Source organism: Marmota flaviventris, chromosome 13, assembly GCF_047511675.1.
Source record: "Marmota flaviventris isolate mMarFla1 chromosome 13, mMarFla1.hap1, whole genome shotgun sequence".
Classification (NCBI taxonomy): Eukaryota; Metazoa; Chordata; class Mammalia; order Rodentia; family Sciuridae; genus Marmota; species Marmota flaviventris.
In genome coordinates, this window is record NC_092510.1 from 98,245,090 (window position 1) to 98,272,930 (window position 27,841).

The 27,841-nt window shown below is 53.7% G+C and overlaps 1 protein-coding gene across 1 annotated transcript; it reads left to right on the top strand.

Annotated features, from left to right (window-relative positions):
- The first annotated feature begins 38 nt into the window (after window positions 1-38).
- Window positions 39-26,566, top strand: Ptpa (protein phosphatase 2 phosphatase activator). The gene is made up of 10 exons (XM_027943004.3): window positions 39-310; window positions 4,807-4,904; window positions 7,129-7,215; window positions 11,883-12,008; window positions 13,327-13,444; window positions 14,609-14,708; window positions 15,510-15,634; window positions 17,760-17,860; window positions 21,773-21,880; window positions 25,051-26,566. The coding sequence occupies exons 1-10, from the start codon at window positions 280-282 to the stop codon at window positions 25,126-25,128; spliced, it is 972 nt and encodes a 323-aa protein (XP_027798805.1). The 5' UTR covers window positions 39-279; the 3' UTR covers window positions 25,129-26,566.
- Window positions 26,567-27,841: the final 1,275 nt, after the last annotated feature.

The window sequence follows — 27,841 nt, forward strand, 5'->3', positions numbered from 1 at the left end:
GGCCGTTGGCGCGCATGCTCCGTGGCGCCCCGCACGGACATGGCCGCCGCCCCCGCCGGCGCGGACGCCGCGAGCCGGCCGTTAGTGGGCATGCTCCCCGCGCGCCCCGCACCGGCATGGCGGCTGTCGGCGCAGCGGTGACTGCAGTTCTCGGCTTTCGGCTGTAGCCGCCTGGCGCTCGCTCCTCTTCCGGACCTCGGAGCCCGCGCAGCGGAGGGCAGGTGCGGCGTGCCAAGCTAGGGGGCACCGCGGGCGCCGGCCGGCCGCTGGCGGGAGAAGATGGCTGAGGGCGAGCGGCAGCCGCCGCCAGGTAGGCCGGGGCCGCCGGGGTGTGGCGACGGGCCCGGGAGGCGGGGAAGCGGGGCGCGAAAGCCGGGGTGCACCCGGCGGAGACCGGAGTCGGGGGTACCAGCAGGACGAGGTCGGGACCCAGGGGGACAGGATTTGGGGAGCCAGAGAGGCCGGGAGTCGGGGGCTCAGGGGACACAGGAGTTGGGGGTCCAGTTAGGACGGGAGTCCGGGGTCCCCAGGGGCGTGGGTGCGGCACAACCGGGACGCAGCGCGGGGCCAGCGGAGGCGGTCTTCCCCGCTTTCTTTATGGGGCCCTGTTGGGATGGGCCTGGGCCTGCCTGCCGCGTCTCAGCCTCCCCGCGCCCTGCCGTCTCTCGTCCTCCTTCCCTCTCTCCTTGGAGGCAGGGCACTGGGGTTTCAGTGGCTGGGAATTTACTGAGAGAAACTGCCCTCGGTGTCTAGACCACTAATTTAAAAAGGCTGGTTGTGCCAGGAGATGAGAGTCTCTGGCGTCACCTACTGTAACTTTTATTTACACCTTGGCCTCTTTTTAGTTAATCTCAAATAACTGGGATGGAGATGAGGGACCGCTCTAGGGAAGGCCCTTCTGTCCATCCCTCACCTAGAGAAGGCTGTTGGCTGACTCTACTCTGAACTGAGAAGGACAGGCCATAGGTAACTTAGAAGTCTAACAGAAGCAAATAAGTAGTCCAAACACAACTAATGTTCTGAAGGCATTTGATATTCTGTATGTCCTGCCACACATGTTTTTGGTCCCTGGGAAGGTCTCAGGAAGAAATTTTGAAAATCAGAGGAGGCATCCTCTCTGCTCCCCCAAATAGATGAGCAGAGTGCTGGTTTGTCTGTTAGGAAATTCAAAAAAGACATTAATTTATACAAAACCCTCTGTGGGCATGTGCCCTTATAAGTTCTGGTGATGGCATTAGGAGCTGAGATATTCTTTTTGGTCATCTATCGATGACAGCTGGAGATATGAGATATCACTCCGGGTTTTCTGGGCATGACAGCAGGAGATATGAGACATGAAGCAACCAGAATTGTCAGTGAGATTCATGTGTCTCTGAAGATGGTGGGGGAAGAGAACCTGTGGACTTAGACAGGATGGCTCAGGAGTTTCTGGATCAAGTGGAAAGAATTTCTGCCTAGTGCAGGGGTGAAAACTTGGGAGTTTGGAATCACGTAGTCCTGGCTCTGGCCTGGCAAGCCACAGTCTCTGTGAGCCTCAGTTGTCTGTTAAAATGAGGATACTGCACTTTCTTCAGGGAGTTATGTGTGTTCAGTCAAAAGACTGAGCAAAACATGGGACATGGTGGGTAGTCAGTGAACGCTGATGCTGATAAGCTTCTCAAACTTGGACAGGTTGAACATGTAGACCTGTTCCCAAATGCTGGATGATAATCCACTATGCTCCTGGGGGCTTTTTAGGAACATCTCTAAAAACCCTAGATGTTGCTTGCCATCTTGTACTCTTGAGGTCATAGGGGATTCACCGTCCCCTTTGTCCTCTTTCATTCAGGGCCTGGAGAGAGATCCCTCATTCATCACACGTCTTTAAGTCTCTTGCTTTTTGGTACTGGGGACTGAACCCAGGGGCACTTAACCACTGATCCACATCCCCACCCTTTTCTAATATTTTATTTAGAGACAGGTTCTCGCCGAGTTGCTTAGAGACTTGTTAAAGGGCTGAGGCTGGCTTTGAACTCTCAATCTTCCTGCCTCAGTCTCCCAAGCTGCTGGATTACAGGTGTGTGCCACTGTGCCCACAGAAAGCTTGTGTTTTAAATTTAGGGTCCGGGCGTTGCACCAGTGGTGCCTTTCATTGCTTCTGCTAAAGGTAGCCTTTGCCGGTGGAGATGGGGCCAGGTTCCTTCCTCCCTGTGAAACAGCCAGGAGGGCTATTTCTTGCCGAGAAAGTCTACAAAGACTCAATTCCCAAAGATGGCTTGCAAGTTTGTTGGTTGAAGGTGGAACACATTTCCCATAGAAACCTGGGTTACCAGCTTAGCCTACAAAACTTTTTATTTGGCATCATACTTAAAGTAGCAATTTGCTAATTGTGGGGGCCTCAGTTTGGGGCTCTGGGAAACAAGCTTACAGGACAGGTGGGAGGAGGAAGAGCTGGTCTTTTCCTGGGGCCCTGGTTTGACTTGAGTTAGGCAGAGGCTGCGAGGCTTGTCTTCTTGCTCTTGGGTTCTCTGTCCTTCCCCCTCAGGTCTCCAAATCTCCTGGCACTTTTCCTTTCCTCAGGGCCTCTCCAGGCAGGGTCTATTCCCCCAAATGTCACATGTTCCAGAACCTTCCTAGTTCCCCGTCCCTTCATGCAGGTACTTGCAGCTGGATCTTAGAAGGGGGATTCGTGCTGTGTTGAGTGGTAAGCCCTCTTCTCAAGGGCCGCGTCTCTGAAGGAAGCGCCAGCAGCTCACTGCCCTCTCCAGTCGTGGGTCTGGGCCTGCATCCCCTCACCAATCCTGCTGCAAGCTGTGCTTTGGCATTCAGTTTCTCATGTTTAAGAAAGCTGCACCCCAAACCAAATGGTTATTTCCACAAAATGTATGAATCCCCTCACCAAGTGGGCCACACAAAGCCTGTAAGTGTCCTCATATCTCCTTAAGTTTTGTTCCAAATGAGCTTATGGTAAACTCATTTAAAAAAACAAAAAATCTTTGGGTTTCCAGAGATCTTTGGATTTTGGAATTCTGAGTGAGGATTTGCAGCTCATGTTTCTCAACGTCCCAAAGAAGAGGGTGTTCTGTGGCTTAGTGTGAGGTGTGCCTCTGGTTTGGCACATTGTGCTCCCCTGTTTTCCTTCCCCCAACCTCTGAAAATACAAATTTCTATTTAAAATTGTGGCTTTTTTTCGGATTAAAAAAGTGCTGTATGCTTTTTTTTAAAAGTAATTTATAGGCCAGGCACAGTGGTGCATGCTTGTAATCCCAGTGGCTCAGGAGGCTGAAGCAGGAGGATTGTGAGTTCAGAGCCAGCCTCAGCAATTTAGCGAGGCTCTAAGCAATTAAATAAGACCCTGTCTCTAAGTAAAATGCAAAAAAGGGCTGGAATTTTCGGGGGGGGGAATGCCCCCCAAAAGTAAAAAACCCGTAATATGTAACTTAGAAAATGGAAATCCTTTATATCACATCTCCTAGATAAGACCATTGGTAACTTTGGTGGGACCTTTAGGTTTTTTTTGATTCATATACTAATATGTGTATGTGTTGTTTATGTTAGAATGTGTAAATGTTTTTACGAAAATGAGATTATGCTAAATATAACATGCTGCAAATTTTCTTTTTTAAAAATATTTTTAGCTGTAGATGGACACAATATCTTTCTATCTATCTATCTATTTATTTATTTATATGTGGTGCTGAGGATCAAACCCAGTGCCTCCTCACCTGTGCTGCGAGGCAAGCGCTCTACTACTGAGCCATAGCCCCAGCCCACATACTGCAATTTTCTCTCTTTACTTTTTAATATCTAGGCTGCCTTTCCTAGGCCCATAATATAGATTTTCTTCCTTTTAAAAGCTTTGACTATTTCCATTATGTGGTCATATCCTTGTTTACCCATCACCTTATTGATTGATATTTGGGTTGTTTCCAAGTTTTTTTCAGTGCAGTGAGTGCCTTTGTGTGTTCCTCAGTCTCTTTGACAAGTGCATCTGAAGGGAAGGTTGCTGTAAGGAGCTGTTGGCCCCATGGGTACTGCTTGAGTTGGCTCTTGAGGAGACAGCAGAGTGCCACTGAGCGGGTCCTACTGACTGCTTCTCCTGCTGATACGATGCAGGAAAGTTCCTATCTTTCCCCTTCCCCAGTCCAGGGCCAGTTGTTTTAATCCGCCAGCCCTATTTGGGAAAAGGGCTCACTGGTAATTTACTGGTCTCTGCTTATTTGGGAGTTGGTGGGTTTTTTCCAAATGTTGTTTGCAATTTGTATTTCTCTTTTCCATCATTAAATTGCCTGTGTATCAACTTGGTTTTATTTTTCTAACTCTCTTGCCCAGTTAGGCAGTGGGAGGCCAGGCCATGGCTACTAAAGCCTCATCCCCAGCCCTATTTTGTATTTTATTTAGAGAGAGAGTCTTACTGAGTTGCTCAGCGCCTCACTTTTGCTGAGCTGGCTTTGAGCTTGTGATCCTCCTGCCTCAACCTCCTGAGCCGCTGGGATTATAAGCGTGCCCAGCTAGTCTCTTTTTTTTTAAGACAGGGCCTTGCTGAGTTGTCTAGGCTGGCCTCAAACTAATTATTCTCCTACCTCAACTTCCCAGGTTGCTAGGATCACCTTGCCTTTTATCTTTGCAGAGTGAGGAAGGCAGGAGGCTCGTGGGTTTGGCTTAATAAGGTATTCCTTTGTTCTGGAAGTGCATGTCTGGCTCTGCTAGGCTCAGGTGTTAGAGTCTTGCTTTAGAAAAGAGAGATAACAGTGAGCATGCATGTGTATGTATGTATCAGAGGAGGGATTCTAATTACCTATTTGCCATTTCATTATCTTTATAAAGATTCTTCAGAGGAGACCCCTTCAGGCACTCAGAACTTCATCATTCCGAAAAAGGAGATCCACACAGTTCCAGACATGGGCAAATGGAAGCGTTCTCAGGTACCCATGGTGTCTGTACTGTAGAGTTAGAACTGGGAGAGAGGTTGGGCCTCTTCATAGACAGGGTTTTCTAGGCATGACTGAGGCCATGAGTATCTTGGCCTTTCTTATTCTTGGAGCCTGAGTTGTCAGAAGTAAGGGAGAGGAATGGCAAGGTTGCTGACTGTCCCTTGCCCTCAGGGGCAGCCTTCAGAGATGCTGGACCAGGAAGTCTCAGGGCTAGGTCCCTGGTAGCCCTAGAGAGTTCTACTCTGGTTGTCATAGACCATGGCCCTGAATATTGTTGTACTGGCTGAATGTGAGTATTCTGAATAATATCTGGTCACTGGGATCCAGTGCGTCCGAGACAGAAAAGGCTGTTTCATGTTCACTTTGGCCAGGGACATGGCTGAGCCTAAAAATAGCTAGGGACTGTGGGCAGACAGGGCTCAGGGTTTCTCTGCTGCTCAGCTCAAATAGTGGCAAAAAGAAAACAGCTTGTACATGCCAGGCGTCTGGTCCAGCTGTGGAAAGATGGGGACTGAGAAAAACAAAGCCTATTTTGAATTCTTAGGGAAGGCCTTGGGCCCAGCTTCTATCAAGCTCCTACACCTGATCTGGTCAGCTGGGATAGAGAGTGTCTGTCATTCATGCAGGCAGGCAGGCCAGGGGCCCTTGTGTGCCTGGCAGATTCTCTGAGGAGTGGGATCTGCTCTGCTGTGTTGAGCCCAGACCCTGCAGCTCCTGTGCCTTGTCTTGGTGGGGTCAGGGGTCACCAGCCTGTGGCTCTTCCTTCACATGTCTGCCTCTCAGTGTTCTGAGTCTTCCCTGGGTAAAGACCTTGGCCTCTCCAGCTGCCCAGAAAACTGAGTTTGAGTCCTTTTATCTCCAGCTTCTCTGCCTCAGAGTTTCTCAATCTCCACCATGGACATTTTGGGGCAGAGAATTATTGCAGGTGGCTGTCCGGGAGTGGTCAGCTCCACCCATTGAATGCTAGCAGCACCTTTTTACCCAATTGTTAGCACCAAAATGTCTCCAGGCATTGTCAGCTGTCCTCTGGGAGCCATTGAAACCTGCTTCTCTACTTTCACCTGCTAGTGTTTTGGGATCCCCAGGATCCCTGTGAGGCAGTGAGTGAACACATTGTCGTGAGCCATCCATGGGCTGTGTGTGAGCTCTGCGCATTTGAGTGATATGAGGGGACTGGTCTGACGTTGCTGCCTGATTGGGCTCTGCAATGTATGTGTGCCTTTCTTTTTGCTCTGCCTGTGATCCCACACAGCACCTGAGATGGGCATGACTTGCCATGATGTCAGTCAATCTGCTGACCACAAGACATCACTGAGCAAGACTCCACCCTTTGAAACCCAATCCCTTGCCTTATTTGGGTAGAACTTTCTATCCAATGTCCTTTCCCCAATAAATAGAGGGGTTCAGGGTGTGCCTGCTCTCTTGCCTCTTACCTCCCTTGCTCCCCTTGCCCTCTAGCATGGGAGCTGATACCTGAGGTCTCAGAGCCATCCCTAACCTCAGCAGTTGAGAAAAAGTTATTTTCGTGTTTGAGAGGCTTCTTTGCCGTTTTCATAGTTATAGATACAGCAAACTCTTTTGCACCCAGCTCATCTCATCAGCTGGTATGGGCTGACAGGAGTATCTGGTGTAGGAATGCCTGGTTCCCATGTGCATTCCAGCCTGGCTCTGAGGAGGGGTCCAGCAGGAAGCTGGGGTTGCATGTGCCAGGGACCTGGCTGTAGGCAGAACACAGCTCCTGGAAGCAGAGCCTCTGCACTGCAGCCAGACACCCTGGCTTGTGTGCAGCAGGAGGACATCTGGAAGATGATGGGGAAGGACCCTTGGAGGTCTTCCCTGGAGTCCTAGGAGTGTAGCACAGTGGTCAGGCGCCCAGGTACTCTGCTATGGAGTTGGGCTGGCTGGCTCCCAGCTCCGTGTCTGGTGAGGTCTTGGTCCTGGAACATCTTGGGCAAAGCACTCCTCCACTGGAAGTCTTGGTTTCCTCATCTGTGAAGTGGGGACAGCAGTAGTGTCCCCCTCATGGGGGTGTTGTGCAGGAACTGGTAGCGACAGCAAGCATTCAGTGAGCATAACTAGAACCAGGTGTCATTGTACTTGGGAACTGCCAGCTTTACTGAGTATGTGACATTATGTGTTGAGCCCTCCCATGGGTTTGGGAGCCAGAGCAGTGTGGGTGGAGGTGGGGTCTGACGCCCTTTCCTCTGTTTGCTAGGCCTACGCTGACTACATTGGATTCATCCTCACCCTCAACGAAGGCGTGAAGGGGAAGAAGCTGACCTTTGAGTACAGAGTCTCTGAGGTAGGCGGAGCCTGCTGCTGTGCCACTCTGGCTGCTCGCCAGATGCATGGTTTGTTCTGCTGTCCATAGCTCTAACATTTTATGTCTGAGAAAATTAAAATTTATAACTGGAATCAAGGCCAATACACAGATTTGTTTTGTTTTGTTTCGGTAGCAGGGATTGAACCAGGGGCACTTTACCACTGAGCCACATCCCAGCCCTTTTTATTTTTTATTTTGAGACAAGGCCTTGCTAAGTTGCTTAGGGCCCTGCTAAGGTGCTGAGGTTTTGGCTTTGAACTCAAAAGTTCTCCTGCCTCACCTCCCAAGCCACTGGGATCACAGGCGTGACCGCCTCACCTGTAACTCTTCGTACAGTTTATACCTGCATTTTTGCTGTTTTTGGTCCTGGAAATTGAACCCCAGGGATTACCTGGCATTTTAATATAACTTTTGAAACTAAAATAAAGGACAAAAGAAGTAAATGTGCTCCCTGGAGAGATCACTTATTGAAATGTGTGTAACCCTATCAAAAAAACTGACCTTGGGCTGGGGATGTGGCTCAAGCGGTAGTGCGCTAGTCTGGTATATGTGCGGCCCGGGTTCGATCCTCAGCACCGCATACAAAGATGTTGTGTCTGCCGAGAACCAAAATAAATAAATATTAAAATTCAAAAAAAAAAAAAAAAAAAGCTGACCTTTCCCTCAGTGCCCTGGAGATGGCACGCCTCTTGGCACTGCCACTGAGTGACTGCCTCATCCACCCAACCCTTGTTTATTTAAACAGCCCTGACTTGAGGGTTAAGGTTGTGTCCCTGGACACTGCTGCTCTGATCACAGCTGACACACAGACCTGTGGGCCTATTTCCTGAGGTTTCATTCTCAGAAGAGGAAATGTGGAGCAGAGGTCACATGCAGTTGTTTGGTTGGTGTTTGGTTTGCACTGCTCAGTGGTGTTTTCTGGTAGTTCCACAGGCAGATTTGTTTGTTCCGGGTGGTCAGGAACTGTGAGCAGGCAGAACCTGTGGGAGGGCGTATTTTGCAGACTGTTCAATGTGGCAGAGCCATCTCCCAGGGCTAGGTCCTAGGCCTTCAGTGGCCTCTTGGGTTCATGTTCTAGTTGGCCCAGAGCCACTGTGAACCTTTTATCTCTGCCACCAGAGCCTGATGTCCTCTCTCAATGCTTCGGCCTACCCAACCGCAGCCTGGGGCCTGTTGGGTAAGGGCTGGCTTGCCCTGGCCCAGTTTCTTCACCTTCCAAGGCTGACATTGCCCACTCGGCCCTCACACCGTGTCCCTGGTGGAGTACCTCTTCTTGGGCCCTCTCTAGCTACTCAGTGGCCCAGGACTTGTTCCCGTCCTCTTGGGGGAGCTAGGCCTTTGCTGGGTGCAGATAGGTAGCCTTCCCTTGGGAGCCAGCCCACCAGTGGTTTTTAGGTTGGTTCTTCCTGGGCTGTGGCTCAGGGCACAGGTGACTGGCAGGAGAAAAGGTTCCTCCTTGAGCCTGTGGGGAGGTTGCTTATCTTGCTCAGTGGGCCAGGAATATGGAGGGACTAATTAAAGGGGAATGTCATAATTACCCCAGCAAATGCTTAGCTGCCAATCCCTTTCTGGTTCCTCAGCTGCTCCTGAGGGTATATGGGAAACGGCCACCATGCCAGGCATTGTCTTTTTTTTTTTTTTTTTTTTTAATTTTTATTGTTGGTTGTTCAAAACATTACATAGTTCTTGATATATCATATTTCACACTTTGATTCAAGTGGGTTATGAACTCCCATTTTTACCCCGTATACAGATTGCAGAATCACATCAGTCAGGCATTGTCTTAATGTAAGAGCTGTTCTTTTGGCAGGGTGTGGCATTGCTTATGTGCTGGGGTTCTGGAGTCAGGCTAACTGGGATTGCTGTTGCACCACTTCCAAACCTAGTGACCTTGCCCTTTTTGATTCTTGGTGTCCTCATCTGTATGGTGAGAAGAGACAACAGATGTATGTATGTATGGCCCCAGGGAGGGGCCCCTGAAATCTTGTGCAGGGTTTTTCCCCACCTACTGTGCCTGACGCAGACTACAGGCCCTTGCTGCTCTCTTGCTAGTGTTCTCGATAGGTTTTACTGGGTACTAATGTTTATGCTATTGCTTCATCTGTGGTCTTTCTGACCTGGGTTCATCCCAGTGCTGGCCCGACTCTGAGCAGAGATGACTCATTTGGTCTCCAGCAGACCCTCTTGGCTTCTGCCCACAGCCTGCAGGGTGGCAGAGGCACTGTGCATGGCTTGTGGCCTCTCCTCCTTCCGCCTGCCCTGCGCAACTGCTGAGCTGCCTTGTCCTCTCAGCTCTGGCTCCTTCCTCACAGATGGTGGCTGCTGCTCCAGCACAGGCAGAATGACCTGGCTACAGCTTCCACACACTGAAGCCGAGAACAGCCTGGGACAGGGAGCCGGTCTCAGCCTGTGATTAGAAGCTTTTATATTAGATTTAGATTGTACTTTAGATTTAAAAGATAGGTTTTATTTTAGATGCCTGTCCTACTCTTTGGGAGTTATTATTTTTTTGTTTTTGTAAAATAAAGGTGATAGTGGATAGGAGGTTTATTTTTGTTGTTTGTTTTTCTAACATGCTAAGGGGGCACGATGAGATGATGGCTGATAAGAGTTTTAGGGGAGGTTTTCCTGGTCCATGAAATCCGTAAAGGAAGCCCTGCTCCAGGCAGAAGGAGGGCCCTCAGGTTATTCTTGGTGCTTCAAAGGGATTCCAGCCCACAGTCCCCCACCTCCTTCACTCTTCCCTCCAGTGGAGGCAGCCTCTGCATTTAAAAAGCCCTCTCCAGGAGGAGGAGCTGGGAACCTTTTAATCATTCATTGACCCAGCTGAACTAGCAGCTGGGGCCTGGCTCCTGCCTCCTGGAGCCACACCTTGGTCTCCTTCAGTGCCCAGGGAAGCCGGGGCCTGGAGGGACCTCCAGGGGGGCTGTGCTTCCTGGAGCCAGGCTTCCCTTATCACCCTTCCTGAGCCTGGTTGCCTCATGGGGTCTGGTTTGGGCTGTGCTCATGAGCAGTTCCTGGTGACCTGGTTCTTCACAAAGCCAGGCTGTGGCAGCATTTGCTGTCACGGTTCAGCAAGGCAGCTTTATGCCACCCTAGCAATCTGCCTCAGCCAGGTATTAAAGGGAGAGTTCTCTTCCTTTCCCCCATGTGCCGAGCACAGGTACAAGGGAGCTGAGGGGAACAGGGGCTGCACAGCCCGGCACATTGCCTGTGATGTGGTTGGTGCTTCCTGACTGGACACAGCTGGGGCTGCAGACTAGCCCGTATTTCATTGACTACAGGGGGACAACAGCCGTTGGCATCTCCACTCACAACAGCGGCCCTGCACACAGCCGCAACCTGACTCTGCCTTTAAGACACTGCTTTTTCTGTGGGCATTGCCCTGCTGGTTCCTAGCTATTGCCAGGGTTTCCTTGAGGTTTCTCCTGATGCCGTTCATTCCTGTAGACACAGGCAGGATCTGCCTGGCTTGGGATTGCCTTTGTGTGCTCTCTCCCTCCTGCCTTCAGTTCTGGCCAGCTCCTCCAAGCCACAGTCTCTAGCTGCCCAGATGTCTTTTCTGAGTGATGTTTGTGCGCTCATGCCTCCCGTCTCCGTGGCACCGTTTCCACTCCCTGGTCCCTGTCTTTTGAGGGAAAGGTGTTGAGGTGGGCATTGCATGCGATGGTCCAGCATTTCCATGGAGGTTGAGTCGAAGATCGTTCACCATAGTGTGGTCTGTGGTGTGAAACAATTGGAAACGGCCCAGACATTTAGTAGCAAGGAATTGCCAGATCAATTGCCATGCACTGTGCAGTGGGATGTGCCCACTCAGTAGGGGCATCATAGCATTCAATTCGTGCTGATGTGGGAAGAGGTTCCTCTGGGTCTCAGAGTCCACGTATGCATCAGTCACCCCGCCACCCTGTGTGGGCACTGTGCACCGTAGGAACCCTTGTTCCTGGACTTGAGATGAAGAAATGGAGGCTCACAACTATAGTTGCAGCAGCTCAGTAGTGTTTTGGCTAAGATTTGAATACAGGCCCATCTGCTGTCAGAGTTCGTGCTAAACAATGGGAAAAGACAAAGTATAAAAAGAGCAGAGGGGGCTAGGCTGGGGCTCAGGGGTAGAGCACTTGCTTAGCATGTGTGAGGCACTGGGTTTCGATTCTCAGCACCACATATAAATAAAATAAAGGCACATTGACAACTAAAAAATACATTTGAAAAAAAAAGAGCAGAGGGCATGTTGAGATGTGGATCGTTTGTGAATGGCAGGCCACTCCCCACTTTCATTTCCTTCCTTTCACACTTCTGTATTCTGGGAGGGAAGGTGTCCTTATGGAAGGCCACAATAAACTCTATTTTAGCAAAGCTCAGGGCCGGACTTGTGCTTGTCCAGCAGCCCTCCATAAAAAGAGTGCTGAACCCACCCATTCCTTCCCATTGGCCTAGTGCTGGTCCCTCTCTGAAGCTCCACTGCCCCTTGCACCCATGACCCTCCTTCATCTTCAGGATAGTTGGGAAGAAAGGGGGTCAGCAAGGAGGATGATCAGAAGGTGCCATGGTGAGGCGTCACCATCCAGCAGCAGTTGGGACTTCCCTCGGTTGCTCTGGCCTAGGGCCACAGGTCACTGACTTGGTACCTCTCTTTCACCGTGCAGGCCATTGAGAAGCTGGTGGCCCTTCTCAACACACTCGACAGGTGGATTGATGAGACCCCTCCGGTGGACCAGCCCTCTCGATTTGGGAACAAGGCCTACAGGACCTGGTATGCCAAGCTTGATGAGGTAAGGCTGCCACAGCACAGACGTGGGGTGGGCTGGTGGGAGGCTGGTTCTGGCACTGGAGGGAGGGCCTACGTGTGTGGAGCAGGCATTTCAAGCTTTCAGGCACATAAAAGTCACAGGGAATTTGTTAAAATGGCAATTCCATTTTCTCAAATTGCAAATGTGTTTACCGTATGTCCCAGACATCTTCTGGGAACTGCTACTGTGGTTACATGATCTCATGAACAAGCTTACTTTTTTACTTAATTATTTGTTTTTTTTTTTGTGGTGCTAGGGATGGAACCCAGGGTCTCTCAATTGCTGAGTTAGTGCTCTACCACTGAGCTAAATACCCAGCCAGGAGGCTGCTTGTTAAGTTACTGTTGGTATTGGCAGCAGATAGGAAATATCCCAAGTACCCATCGAGAGGTATCCAATACTGAGCCACCCACACCATGGAGTGCCATGCAGCTATAAAGAAGAATAAGGACACTGTGCAGGGAGCTCATTGGAAGGGAATCTGTGACTTAATGTCAAGTGAAGGAAGAGCCTGTGTAGTGATGCAGGTGGTGAGAAAGAGGAAATAAAGTACGTGTCTGTGTTGCTTGCATTTGCATGAGGAGCACCCTGGAAGGTGCACAGGAGGCTCTTCCAGCAAGGCTTCTTCTGAGGGTAGGGAGGGGTGGAGAGAGACCTGAGCAGCCCATCTAAAGTGTTTGCTTGGTATTGGGGATTGCACCTGCGGCGCTTTGTCCCTGAGCCCTCTCCCCAGCCCTTTTTTAATTTTTTTGAGAAATGGCCTTGCTAAGTTGCAGTTCTCCTTCCTCAGCCTCCCCAGCCACTGGGATTACAGATGTGCGCCACTGCACCTGGCCAGCCAGATGGATCATGACCTATGTTCTTACCATTACACTCATCACCATGTCAAACTGCAGAGTATTTGGGCTCTCCATCAGGGAGAATAATGCTGCTTGGGACATTCTTTTGTGTTTCTTTGGCATATTTATGGCACAGGCTCTTGCTGCCCTGGAGTGTGAAGGATGTTGACTATGGGGACAGTAGCCCTGGCCTCCCAGAGTCCTTCTGGGCTCCCAGTGAGTTACCAGAATGAGAGTAGATTCTCCATCCTGGCCTCAGACCCCTGTGCCCTGGGGGAAGGTCAGCAGGTGATAGGTCACCCCAGGGTATTCTTTCTGCTGTGAAAAGTAAGTGTCCCTCCTTCTGAGGCACTCGGATCAGGGCGCAGGGCCAGCCTACATGGCAGCCTGGGCCCCAGCCAGATGCTGCCCCATATACTACCTGACCTGCTGCCCTCTCTTTGTGTCTCTTGTGCTATCAGGAAGCAGAAAACTTGGTATCCACAGTCGTGCCCCCTCAGCTGGCCGCAGCCGTGCCTGAAGTGGCTGTCTACCTGAAGGAGTCTGTGGGGAACTCCACGCGCATCGACTACGGCACAGGTATCTGCTGCTTGTGGGGTCTGTGCGGGTTTGGCCTCGCAGCTTTCTTCTTGCTGGGTATTGTCTCATGGCCCTCCGAGCTGGCAGCAGTTCCCCCAGCCCTCACAGTCTACTGGGGCCTGCTTGGGTGCCCTTGTTTTGGGGAGGTGTGTGTGGGCAGCCTAATGCTGCAGCTCTGGATTGGGCCACCAGGGGGAGCCAATGCCACATACATGGTGGCTACTCAGAGCTGATTTCTGGTTTTGTAAAGATAGTCTCTGTGAGCTCTGTATCATCACTCAAATAATAATTGATTGAGCACTTACTATACCTCAAGGCAACTGCTTACAGAAGCTTTGTCAGATGAAAGAGCCTCTGTGCCCCCAGCAGCATCTGGCCCCACTCCCTGGTGCCTCTTGCCTCCTACCCGTGTTCTCATTTGTTACTGTCTCCCCAGTACCCCACGTGGACAATGACTACAAAAATAGTAGGTGCTCAGTAAATTGGGTAGGCTTGCTGAATGAGTAAAACCATAAAATAAAATGTGCATCTCCCCCCCCCCCTTTTTTTTTTTTTTTGGTACTGGGGATTGAACTCAGGGGCACTTGACCACTGAGCCTCATCCTCAGCCCTATTTTGTATTTTATTTAGAGACAGGGTCTCACTGAGTTGCTTAGTGCCTTGCCATTGCTGAGGCTGGCTTTGAATTTGCAATCCTCCTGTTTCAGCCTCCCCAGTGGCTGGGATGACAGGCACGAGCCACCGTGCCCAGCAGGTATGTGTCTTTTTAAGAAGCCAATAGCCTGGCTAGGTATAGTGACTCACGCCTGTCATCCCAGCCACTTGGGAGGCTGAGGCAGGAGGTTTGCAAGTTTGAGGCCAGCCTCCGCAATTTAGCAAGGCTGTAAGCAACTTAGCAAAACACTTTTTCAAAGTAGAAAACAAAAAGGGCTGGGGTTATGGCTCACTGGTGAGGTTTCCCTTAGTTCAATCCTTGTATCAAAAAAGACAAAAAACAAAAACTAGCCTGGGCCTTTGGGGAACTCTTATGGATGTTTTGGAAAGGCCCAGGTCCTCTTGGGTAGGACAGAGGGCTTGTTACCTCCTCGCTGGCCTCTAGCAGGTCAGGAGCAGCCCGGACTTTCTCCTGGAAGACTGTCCACTTGGCTGTTTCTTCTCCCCTAGGGCACGAGGCGGCCTTTGCTGCCTTCCTCTGCTGTCTCTGCAAGATCGGGGTGCTCCGGGTGGATGACCAGATAGCTATTGTCTTCAAGGTGTTCAATCGGTAAGGGGGAACAGGGGCAGGAGAGGTGCTGCTGGGGTTGGGAGCCAAGGGGGTCTCTTGTCCTGGGGTGGGGTGCCGGAGGGTCTTTAGTGCCTACAACCCTCATCCTGTCCTAACTGAGCCCTGGCTGTGGGCGTCCACAACTCCTTGTTCACCCGGTTGTGGCCTCAAATGAAGGCCAGGGAAGGAAGTGTCGTGAGCTATGCTCCTGGTGCTGGGCCTGTGAGGCACCGTCCTGAGTCCTGCTCAGCTCACAGAGTCCCGTGACAGCCCTTTGAAGTGCAGGCGTCCCCTTCCTTTCACAGAGAAGGAGACGGTCTCCACTGAGATCTCTCAGCCCCTGAAGCCAGGTAGCCCACTTGGCAGTGCCGTGTGCACAGAGCCTCCGCTCCTGGGTGCGTTCCGCCGTGCCAGTGCACAGGCCCACGGGCGGTGCGGCCTGCAGAAGCCCCATTCTGACAGAATGGGAGGTTGGAGCTGAGAGGACCAAGGAGATGATCTCTTAGACTCCCGCCAACCTCTGGACAGCACCTGGAGGTTGGAGAAGTGGAGGCTCTTGCCTGAGGTCTCACTTGCTGCAGTTGATGGCAACAAAATCCAGTTTCCTAGTTGGTGTTTTGTCCCTTTTCCTGCAGAAAGAAGACTTGAGTGGGGGGACAGAGTGACTTGGTTCGGAGGTGCTGGCTGGGCCTCCCACCTTTGTCCAGCTACGCCCTTCCGTGGTTCTTGGCTGCCTTCTTCTGGAGGCAGGGGCTGAGGGGTGGAGACTGTACTCACTTTTCACCCCCATTTCCACTGCAGGTATCTGGAGGTTATGAGGAAGCTCCAGAAAACATACCGGATGGAACCGGCTGGCAGCCAGGGTGTGTGGGGCCTGGATGATTTCCAGTTTCTGCCCTTCATCTGGGGCAGTTCACAGCTGATAGGTAACGGAGGGGGCGCCCATCCTTTTGCCCGGACCCTGGGTGCCTTCCGTGTGCCCCTCCTCCCTTCCCTCCTTCCTGCCCAGGGCAGACAGTGACAGCTTGTAAAGCCGGGCATTATACCCGCTATTGACGAAGACTGTTTGCTGTCGACCTTCTGCTGTGAGCCCGTGTGGCCAGCCAGGGGAGGCGGAGGCCGAGTGCCACCAAGATAATGGAAAGTGACATGGGCTGGAGCAAGGATGCATAATGGACTGTGTGAAATGCACCTTGCTCCTGGCAGCAACTGCGGGATTTTATGTTGAAAACGAGGGGCTCTTTCGATTTGATGACCAACGTCATCCACTTATTATCAAGCTGTGTTCTGGGGCCCATCAGGGAACTGCTGCTATGCTGGGGTGTGGGCTGCTTCCTGTGGGGCTTGGACAGGCCTGCTCTGTGATGCCCCACTGTGAAACTGTTCTCCAGACATGGTCAGTCGCTCAGGATGCACCAGTGGGCTGGGGGTGTGTGTCATAGTCTCTATTATTTTTTTATTTTTTTAGTACTGGGATTGAACCCAGGGCACGTAACCACTGAGCCACACCCCCAGCCCTTTTTATATTTTATTTTGAGACAGGGTCTTACTGAATTGCTCAGGCTGACTTTGAACTTATAATCCTCCTGCCTCAGCCTCCCAAGCCACTGGGATTATAGGTGTGCACCACTGGGGTTCATCTGCACTCAGTTCATCTCTATTTTAATGTAGGATGAACTGCCTACAAGGTGATACTTGGGTGCCTGTTTGTAGAGGACCCTCTCTGAGTGAGGTGCTGCCCTCAGTGCCTAGGTAAAGGTTACTCCCTGACCCCACAATCTTCTCAGTGACCCAATGGAGAGTCACCCAGTGAAGGGTCTTTGCCCGCGTAAGGCCAGGCGTGGTGCTGACTGCTGTGTGGTAATTTTTGTCATGTGGTCCTCAACATCCTGAGGGGCCACTGTTCTCATCTTCACCGTCCAGGTGAGGAAACAGGGCTGACCTCCTTCATCCAGGGTCACAGCTAGAGAGAGACAGCCATCTGAGTGCCTGGGAACACAGTCAGGTCGCTTCATGTTGGACACAGTTTGAGAAGCGCGTTTTCAGGTGGTCTCATTGTGCCAGCATCCTGTGCTTCCCGTGCCACCTGGGACAGCTGAGCCGTACTTAGCTGTCTCCTGACACAGGCCGGTGGCCATAAAGATGAGGCGTTCCAGGGGCTCGGGATGGGGCTCAAGTGGTAGCGCGCTCACTTGGCATGCGCGAGGCACTGGGTTCGATCCTCAGCCCCACATAAAAACAGATATTGTGTCCCCCTAAAGTTTAAAAAAAAAAAAAAATATATATATATATATATATGTATAAAGAGGTGTTCCAAAACAGTTTTATGGTACTTTTTTGTACATAAGAGTATACTCTTAATATAATGATGAAAAGTATGGTATAGTAAAAACATAAAGCAGTAGCAGATGTTTATTATCGTGATCAAGTGTTATGTATAGTACCTAAGTGTGAGTGTTATGTTTTTGTGACTGGTAATGCAGCAGGTTTGTTGCACCAGCATCACCATGACCTTGAGAGTGACAGGTTCTGCTCCATACTGTGACATCATGATGGCTGCATCACTAGCTGATGGGAGTGTTTGAGTTCCATTACACACACATACACACCACACACACACACACATTCTCTCTCTCTCTCTCTCTCTCTCTCTCTCTCTCCCCCCTCCCTCCCTCCCTCCCTCCCTCCCTCTCTCCCTCTCTCTCCCTCTCTCCCTCCCTCCCTCCCTCTCTCTCCCTCTCTCCCTCTCTCCCTCCCTCCCCCCCCCTCTGTCTCAGTGCTGGGGTTTGAACCCAGTACACCATGCCTGCTGCCACATGCAGCACCCCAGCCCCTCCATGATCATCTTGCAGGAGGATTGCTCCTGGGCATGGTCCCTCATTGAGCATCACCATGTGATGCACAACTGGACACACAGAGAAGGCCATTTATTGCTCTTGCGAAGTCAAGTGTTGAGGACATTGCAGGCAAAACTGGCCCTGGAGAGTGCTGGGCTTGGGAGCCCAGTGGCTTGAGGGCCTGTTCTGACCCCCAGGGCTCTGCTCTTCCCAGACCACCCATACCTGGAGCCCAGGCACTTTGTGGACGAGAAGGCCGTGAACGAGAACCACAAGGACTATATGTTCCTGGAGTGTATCCTGTTTATCACTGAGGTGAGAGGAACGGGCAGGGGGGAAACAGCCTCCAGCTTAGAGGAACCAGGGCTGATGGCTTTGGGATGGCTCAGAGCAGCCCAGGGTGGGCTACCAAAGGTGGCAGGGGTGGCACTAAAAATAGGCATTGAAAGAGAAAGTCTGTTCTGCCTTTCCTGAAGGGACTAACCAGCCTTCTGGACACTGCAGGACTCTTGATCTAGTTGGACTTGGCGACCTGTGCAGTGGGTCTGAAGGAGTGGTGGGCATTGTCGGGGGAGGGCCAGCATCTTCCAGGTGGGGCCTCCAAAGTCTGCAGAGCCATTGTAGGAATGGAGGACTAGAGTGACCTGGAGGGGACAGCTTTTCACCTAAAGGGACATATCTTAGTGCCTGAGGACATGCGCCTGAGTGAACTGTTAGAAGTGAAAATGAGCAGCCTGTGGTGGCAGTTGCTGGGTCCAACCCACCTGGCAAGGGCTCTGACTGCAAGCTCTTGTCTCCCTAGGTGGGAGCCCCCATGGGTGGTGGGGTTCTACGGAATCCCTAGGCCTCGCCTTAGCTTTTTGAACCAGAACCTCAGGGGACAAGCACCAAGAGCTGTATTTGGACACCTGACTGCAAGGAAATCCTGGGGCCCAGGGCTCTCAGGGCCTTGCTTCCAGGAGGTGTGGAGACTCCATGTCTCCACCCTGTGCCTGCAACCCCTCATCCCTGAATTTGCAAAGGGTGCCCTAACTCTGCTGTCTAGAGGTGGCTCTTATCTCTTCCCTAAAGCCACATGCTTGTCTGCCCCCTGGTGCCTGTGCACTCCCACCTCAGGGGGCTGCCTCCTTGGCTGCCTGTTCTGAGTCCCCTGAGGCAGGGAAAAACATGGTTAGCAGCCTAGAGCTCACCCCCCCCTCCTGGTCAGCATTCGGCTCAGGCTTCTGCCAAACTCCAGAGGCCAAAGGGGAATGACACATTTTTTCCAAGTCAGCAAATGGAGCTGGGACTGACGGCTGGATGGCTACTGCTTTGCTTTTGGAGATCTGCTGCCTTCAGCAGTGTAGTTGGCCCAAGGTCGGAAGGACTCGGGCAGCCTGGCTCTCTGCCTTGAAAGCCGATCATGCACTGCTTTCTTGGGAGTGCAGTGTGGGGGTCTGCAGAGCCCTGGGAGGCTCTGGGATGAGAAGAAGAGCAGGTGGGAAGCTGGGGGTGCAGATCCACACCCCGCTGGCCTTGAGGCCCAAAGGCTAAGCTATCTGGTTCCCTCTGGTGGCTGTGCCATGCTCCTAGATCCCTGTCAGTAATTCTGATAAGGAGGAATGTCGTGGGAGCTTCAGGGACTATTGAGAATTGATTCCATGCTAAAACTTTGCAATTTTTGTTTGTTTAGTTGGTTATGGTGGTATAAAAACCCCAAAACCTTTCTTGAACTGTAGCCAGTAGGTGGCGCTAAAGGCACACTGAACTTTGGGTGAATTTGGTAACATTTAATTGGGGGACATGTGGGAGCTGGGGGCAGTTTGGGGCTGTTTTGCACCTTCTCTGCAAGGGCTGGTTTTCAGGGGGTCGAGACTCACTGAAATACATGGTGTTAAGCAGTGGATTCTGGGGGACGTGTACCTCAGGACCTGCTGGGTAGCCTCACACTTGTATTTAATTCTACTTCAGAGCTCTCTTACACTTTAGTGGGTGAGTGGCCTGGTTTGGTGCACCCAGACTCTGGGGTTCAGGAGCCTGGGGGTTTATGTGGAGGCCCTGTGCTCTTTGCTGAGAAAGGGGGCGATGTTGTTTTGGAGACCTGGAAATTCCTAAGGTTTGATGCAGCTAGGAGGTTAAACCAAACACCAAGAAATTGGGAATCTTGGAATTGGGCCGCTCTTCCTGAGTCTTCTGCTGCCCTAGTAGCCCTGGAATGCATCCCCAGTGAAGGACCCTGCGCTGGAGTTTTTCTTCTGCTTGGGGAAATGCAGCCCTGGCGCCTTTAAGAGCTCAGGGCAGGCAGGAAAAGAATTTCAGTTTCAGTCTGGCTTCTAAATTTGGAGTTTTGGGAAGGGAGGGATCAGATTTCAGCTGGAAGGGAAGGAGCTGACAGGAAGGCGCTGTGCAGAGCCTCCCCCACCCCCTGCCCATCCCCCTCAGTTACTGACAGAGGAACCATTTACAAAAGGCCGATTCTCTGGGGAGTGGAGAGGCAGGAACGCAGCGTCTGTGAGTAATTTCCTGCTCAATATGGCTGCTCTGACTCACACGATTCCCCTGGGGTCACTGCGGGACTGCAGCCTGCTTGCTCGTTCTCCTGCGCTCTTCTCCCTTTGTGGCTAGAATGAGCTAATTTTTTTCGTCGCCTCGCCCCCAATTTCTTTTTTCTTCCTCATCTGTTTTCCTTTCCCAGAGTTGCAGTCTCCTTCTGACTTAGGCAGACCTGGGGGCTCTGGAGGCCTGGGGACGTCTGCCTTTCCATACAGCCCAGCCTCACTCTGGCTCTGCCACGAGGCCACAGAGGCCTTTGGGGGATGCAGCCCATGCCCCTGGTGGGCGAGGCCCGCCTTCCCTGCGTCCATCTGCATGCCTTTTCCTTGCAGAGACCAGGGTGCCTCCCTGGCAGTTTGCTCACAGGGCCTGGGAGTAGGCAGGCTGGGCCAGAGCCTGCAGAGAACCCAGAGAAGGGGCATCTTGGAAAGGATTGGGTGGCATATTGGCGAGTGGGACAGTTGGAATAAAGCTGTGCAAAGGGGCCCTGTCAGCTGGGGTGCACTGATGCTATGAGGTGCAGGGAAGGGCCAGGAAGAGCCTCTGGGGACCAGGGTGGGCTAGGCTCTGGTGCCCTGGAGAAGTGAGGGGCCTGCCCAGTGGGTCCCCAGCTGGGGGTGCCACTCTGTGCTCCTGAGGGCTTTGTGCCCCACCACCCAGAGGGAACTTAGGGCTTCTCCTTTCTGCTTGGAACATGGAACAGTCCCCCACTCTCAAGCCTCCATGCACAGCTTCATCTGGAACTTTCCACCCACTCAGAGTCCAAGGCTGCTTCCTTGCCAGACTCAAGCCTCTTTGCTTTGCAGTCTGTCTCTGCAGTCTGGGGCCCCAGTGCTGAGTCCTGTTCCCCAGCATAGTGCTGCCTACAGGCTGGGGAGGGAGCTGGGATGGTGTTGTAAGCCTCATGCTTTGGAGTGCAGAATAGCTCCAGACACACCCACCCATCCACCCACCCCCGCCCACACACACACACACTTCCCTCTCCCAAGTTGTGAATGTTCTTCTTCCTTCCTGGAGGGTCAGACTTCTGGGCTAAAGGATAGACTATGTCCCCTGCCAGTCTTGCTGTTGTGGTTGCCATCCCTTCCTCCCTCCTGCCAGCCAGGCTGTCTTTCCTGAATCTGCTGCTGGTGCCCCTGCCTCCTGTGCACCCCGCATTCCTTCCCTCCCCTGTCTGCCATGCAGGGGACAGTGGATGCCTATGTTTGGCCAGACCCACCACAGCCCTCCTGCAGCCCCTTTCCTCTGTCCCGCTAGCTCTGCCTGGCAGGTAGGGACCAAGTATGCTGCAGGGAATGGAGGTGTCTAAGCTGCTGCTGCCGTTATCTGAATGGGAATGAGTCCACTGCTGGAGAGGCACTCTGTGGCTTGAGGGAGCTGGTAGGAGCTGTACCAGGATCTGGATGGCCATGACATTTTCTGTGGGTGCAGGATATGGCAGGTGATAGAAACCCAGCCCTTATTTTTACTGCAGGAAGAGTGATAACTGGGGTTACAGGCAAGTGCAGTTGTATTTTTCCAGTGGGCCTCAAAGGCCAAGGGGACCCCTGCTTCTGGCACTTGCGTGCATGTGTGCCCCTCAGAATATGCTGTGGCCTGGCCCTGGCTTGTACGTGTGAAAGACAGAGCACAGGCCACAGGGGACAGGGCCAGCCTCCGGGTGACTTTCTTTTAGCTGGTGGTCTTCTTTTCCAGATGAAGACCGGCCCGTTTGCAGAGCACTCCAACCAGCTGTGGAACATCAGCGCCGTCCCCTCCTGGTCCAAGGTGAACCAGGGCCTCATCCGCATGTATAAGGCTGAGGTGAGTGGCTGCCGCCATCCCCCTGCTGCCGTGCTGTTCCTGGGGCTGGGGACCAAGCAGATGGGGGCCAAGACTGCTGCGCCCACCCCATTGTTCTGCTCCAACTCTTAGTCCAGGGCCTGTGACACCTGGAACCTCAGAGTCCCCATCTGGTGTGTGGGCAGTCAGAAAGGCACTGGGCTGAGCCCCGTCTGCCCAGAGGCCCCTCAGGCAGCCTGAATGTCTGTCCCTGTGGTGACAGGAAACAAGGCATTCTTGGGAAGGGGCTCCTCCAGAGGCCCTTTTGGAAGCTGTGTGTGGCTGCCGAGTGGGAGGGGATCTGCAGGGAGGCTGGGAACTGGCATTTTAATGACCAATGGCAGGTACTGTCCCTACTCTCAAACCTGTGGCTGGGAGGGGCCTCGGGTGCTGGAGCTCCCCCTGCTGGGAGGTGCTGCCCCTCTCTTGGTGCCTCCTGCCCACAGCTCCTTGGTACCACCCTCCCAGCCTGGAGAGAGCCGATGTCTTTTCATCCTGACCCTTCCACTAGCCCTCCCATGTCTTGGGCACACTAATGCAGAAGCTGCTTGACCTTGGCCAAGGAAGACCTGGACCTGTAGTCCCTCACCTGAAGCCATGGGACCCCAAAGTACCTTTGGTGGTTGTCCTGTGGCTGCCCATGTCTTGACTCCTGGTCAGTCTTCCTTCCCTCCTGTGAGGGGGTGCTCAGAGCTTTCTCCATCTATGAGTGGCGGCAGGACCATGGAGGGGTGAGAGGGTAGCGTGATTTAGTAGCACAGATGCTTCCAGCTGGCCTGTCTCCTTGCGCTTGGCCTGAAGGGGTTAATGGCGAGCTGCTTGAGCTGACCAGACCTCTCCTTCCGCCCCTCCCCCTGGATCCCCTTCCTCTGGGCTTCACATCCTGTGTCTGGGTTCCAGCCCACATACCTCTCTAATCTGAGAGGCAGTTGCTGGGGCTGCCCAGGCTCCTTCCGGCCTGAGTGCACCCGGGTCAGTATCCTCTGTCCCAGCTCTGTCCTTTCTGACAGCTCTGCTGGGAACTTGAGCACAGTGCTGGCCCTCTCCACCCCTGGGGACTGTCCCAGCAGTGGTGGTAGGGGTGCCTGCCCCACTCGTGTGTCAAGACAGTGCTGTAGCTGCCTTCTTTCCCTGTTTGGGACCTTGGCCCAGGGTCCCCGAGGCAGGCCAGAGACAGTGCAGGCCGTCAGCAGGACAGTTGAAGAGTAAAGGTGGCCGGCATTTCTATGGTTGTTGAACACAAGGAGGACACTGCTGAAAATGGCCACCAACTCAGGACGAGTCACGGGAGCAGCAATAGGTGACAAGACACATCTACCGGGCTGCCCGCTCTGGGAGCTGGGATTGCCCCTGCCCTGGGCGCTGCCAGGTGACTCCTCTGAGGGGTAGAGCCCAGGCTTTATAGTGTCCCCCCCTCACTTCTGAGTTGGCAGCAAGCAACCCTTACCTATGGTCCCCCAAGGGCCCAGGGAACTTTGTCAGCCCAGTTCTCATATGGCAGTGGGGACCTTTGAGACCCACCACTTTTGAAGTCCAGAAGGAGGTTAGCAGGACCAGGGCCACGAGCCACAGTTGGCTGCTGGAGGGAAGTGGCCTCCTGAGCAGCCACAGAGCCTGCCCAGGCCTGGTGCTGGTGCTCAGGATTCGGAGGACCTGCCTGGCCTGCCTTCCCGGGGCTTTGCGCGGTAGTGCCTGTCTCTTCTGAGGTCGTCACTGTGTCTGAGGAGATGCTCCCTCTACTTGAATTGCCGGGACCTTCAAGGGCCTGGTGTTGGGAGCCCTGTGAGGGTCAAGTTGAGACAGCTCTCTGTCGAGGTGCGTGGCAGGGCTGCCTGGTGTGCCTAGAAAAGGGTTTGCTGGAGGCTCCCTACCCAGGAGCCTTGACTTCTTCCCAGTAGCCTCTGGCCTCTGCTCTGCCCTGGCCTCTCCTGTGGGTTCTCACATGAGAGCTGGAGGCAGGTTGACCTTTGACCTTTTCTGGCATTTCAGGGCCTGCTCTCCACATTCCCACCACTTGCAGATGACCAAAGCATAATGGTAGCTGCCTTGTCCCTGGTTTGGATCTGCTGCTCCTCCAGGAACCACACCAGGGGCCCAGCTGTGGCTTGGGACCCTGCTCACCTGAGCCTTGTGTCCCTCTCCTTTCCTCTGACTTGTGGACCCCCCAACCCAACCCACCCCCCCATTTCTGCAGCTGGTTTCTGAGGTGAGGGAAGTTAGTCCACCCATTGTCCCTCTGCATTAGCTTGAGGTCAAGACCATAGCCAGAGCGAAGCTCTCACCTGCTCTGAGGCCATAAGTCTTGTTCTAGCCCAGCCATGAGGCACCTAGCATACTGGTTGTTTCCATGGCCAAAGGTGTGGGAGGAGGCCCTGACCAGCCTGGCAGACCCTGCCTGCCTGTCTGGAGTTGCTGCCCTGAGACTTGAGCTGGGCTGTGGGCACAGGAGGCCAGTGCAGGGCTGTGGCCTAGGCTTGGGCTGCCTGTGCACTAAGCCAGCCTCTGGGGCAGGTCTCATTGGTCAGCCTCTGTGAAGGGGCTGGGCTGGGCGGGTTCAGGGTGTCAGCGTCCAGTGTTCTTGCCCCTGTACCTACACAGGGCTGCAGGGAACTGCTTTGGGTGTCAGCTGGTTCCCATTGTCTCACTCTTAAGTGCCAAGATGCCTTTTTACAGTCCAGAGAACCTAAAAGTGGAAAAAACGGGCCCTAGCTGCTCTGTAAGCTTATGTTCAGACGTTCTCGTAGCTCTACGGCCAGGACCTGGGCTGGGCTGGGAGGTCCCATGATTAGGAGGGTCCTTTTTGTCTCATATCCAGCTTCCCCTCTGGACCAAGTGACGTCTCTCGTCTCTCGGCTTCCACTCTGGGGCCAGTCTGCCTCTCCCTCCCTCTCCCTCCCTTCCTCTGCGCGCGCTCGCTCTCTCTCTCTGTCTCTCTCTCCTTCTCTCGTGATAGGGAACAGGAGAGTATCTGTCACCCTTCCTTGAAGGCCCTGCTCTGACTTGGCCATTTCCTAGGTCCTGTTGGGACACCTCCTGGAAGCAGCTTATCCCAGCCTCCGTGGCTGTCCAAGCTCCCCCAGGACCTGAGTGGCCGATCTTGGCCGGCCGGGTGCTGTGTGGCCTTACCTTTCCACTCTCTCTTTTCCTCACAGTGCCTAGAGAAGTTCCCTGTGATCCAGCACTTCAAGTTCGGAAGCCTGCTGCCCATTCATCCTGTCACATCTGGCTAGGAGGGGCCAAGCCACCAGCGCCATCCAGGCCGGGGTTCCTGTGCCCTTCCCGACCCTGGCACGCCTCCTCCTGCCCCTCCCTCTGTTCTTCTGTTTGATGAGAGGCTGTTGACTGGGTGGGTGGTAAGTGGGGGCTTGAGGAGGGCTCAGATCCCAAAGCTGAAGGACCCAAGTTGGGAGAAGTGACCAAAGTGTGGCCAGTTTCCTGACCTCCCCTGTGGGGGATGGGCAAGAAAAAGGGACAGGATCTGTTCCCCACTCCTGCTCCCTGCCCCTCTCCTGCTTTACCTGTCCAGTCCCACTCGGAGGCAGGGGCTGAGGAGGCATCTCACTGTTTCCATTGCTGTCTGGTCCAGTTCTCTGTGAGGCCTTTCTAGGGGTTGGGGTGGCTGCCCCGCGCAGGGGTGGGTCACTCCTAAGCCATGTAGTGAGGGCATATGGGCTGGAGGCTGAGGCTGGCTGGCAGCCATGGGGTGGGCAGGGTGGGTGTTGGAGAGGCCTTGACTGTTCTAGCCAGTGACCTTCCAGACTCCTCAGGCGGCCCCAGGGCTAGAGTGCACCTATACCCAGAGCTCCGTCCTGGCTTTCTGTGCTCCGGCCCCTGACTTTGCCAGATTTACTGTCCATAGCTGCATACCCCCACCCCCCCCACCCCCCCCCACCCCGGGGCTGGCCCAGCTATGGAAGCTGCCCTTTGGGTAGGCCCTGGACACCCGGGAGGGCCGTCTCATTGGGTGGCCTGTCTTCCCAGAACTCTCCCCAGCAAGGAGCGGTGTCAAGAGACTGGTTGGCGGGGCGGGAGGCCTCGCTGTTGGGTCTGTGGAGAACCTGGATTCATTCCTCCAGCCTGTCTAGGGCCCAGCTGCCTCTGCCCCCTCCTCACTGCCCAGCCTCCCCCAAGCCCTGGGCTTCTGCCCTGCTCCTCTAGCAGGTTGAGTGGCCAGTGTGGGAGGCTGGGAGGCTGCAGCCACACTCCTCGTCCTCCCACCCCCTCACGGGATGAGGTAAGCAGCGGCCCCCAGGCCCAGGCACTGACTGGAGCATGGGAAGGGCTGCCTGGCAGACCCCCAAGGGTGGGGGTGCTGACAGCAGCTGGCCACGTCTCTCCTGGGGCTGTTCCTGGGCTGACTCTTGCAGGCGTCCCTGCCCAGCCAGGCCTGCCCTTCTCCACAGCCCCCTCCCTGGTGTAGTCCACAGAACCTTCAGGGAGGGGCACCGAGAAGCACAACCGAGGGCTTGAACCAAGACCAGCCAATGGTCTGGGCAGAGGCTGGGACAGGATTTTGAGAGTCACAGATGAAGTTTCCCAGGAGAGGCCCAGGGCCTGCCTCCCTCCCAGGGTTAGATCACCACTCTTCTGGTTCCCATGTGCCCCCCTGGGCCTGTAGCTCCTGCTTTTTTGTTGCTGTTTGGATTAAAGCCTCTGTTTTGCACCTGTTGCCTGTGTGAGGCCCATCTTTTCCTGCCACCTTCCCGCATGACTGTCCCATCAGGTCCTTTCCTGTGGGCCCCTGTGTCTGGGGCTTGAGGGATTTCAGTTTGGGTTGATTTCCCTGGCAGTGCAACACACGGAATTCAGGCTCTGGAGCAGAAACCAGGATTCAAATCCTGTCATCCCTACCCCCAGTGACAAGGTTGTGGGTAGATGACCAGATCTCTCTCAATCCCAGCTTCCTCATCTATAAAGTGGCCATTGGACGTGAAGTCCTCAGCCCAGGTCTGGCACAGAGCAAACGCTTGTGGTCACGGCTGCTGGTTGTGGTGCTGTTTGGTGCTCTGGTGGAACTCTGTCTCATGCCTGCAAAACACGAGCTCTGCCACTGAGCTGTACCCAGCCTGCTGTGGCTGTTGATGAAGCAGCCCCTCTAGCGTGGCACTGGGACACACTCTGCAGTTCTTAAGGGGGTGGCCTTCCTCCTCCTCCTGTTCCACCACCACCACCACCACCACCCATCTATTCCTGTAGTGCTGGAGTGAACAGTCTTAGCTGCTTTCCCCAAGCCCTGGTGGCCTCAGCACTGGGTCACCTGTACCTCCTTTAAGGGGTTCCTTTAGGCACATGTGAGGCCAAACCTGAGGCTGGCTGCTGGTGATGGGACAAGGAAACCCAGGACAGTTGACTTCTTTCTGAGCCTGTCATTTCATAGGTGGTGGCTGTGTGTTCACGGCAGCCTTGATCAAAAAGCAGTGATGCTGGTGGGGGAGTGTGTTGTAAAGAAAGCAGCAGCAACAGCGGGAAGGTGGGGTGGAGAGGTTTCTTGAGCTAGAGGAGGCCTCAGCCGAGAGCAGCTGCAGGGGCAGCCCACAGTGCTGCCAAGGGCCAGGGCCTGGGGACTTGGAGTTCAATCTGGGTTTTGTGCCTGAGAAGGGCCTGCGGTGAGGTGGGAGGGGAGCAGGACCTGTCTGGGAGGCTGCAGCTGAGGTCAGGCACAGAATGGTGGCCAGGGAGAGGGTACAGGGTGGGCCGAGCAGTGGTCCAGATCAGGTTTTGGGAGGTGTGGGAGGAGAGCCCACCTCTTGGCCTGTGCAGCTCGCGCCACTCCTGCTGAGCCAGAGGGAGAGGGTTCGTGCTGGTGCTGGGCACACCTCTTCCCCTGGGAGGACCAGAGCGGGCACTGGGTGCTGGTCTAGCCCTTGGCTGGGTAGGGTGGGCTGCCCAAGAAGATCAGAGATCGGGCAGCGTGGCGAGGATGCAGCCACCAGACCCCATGAT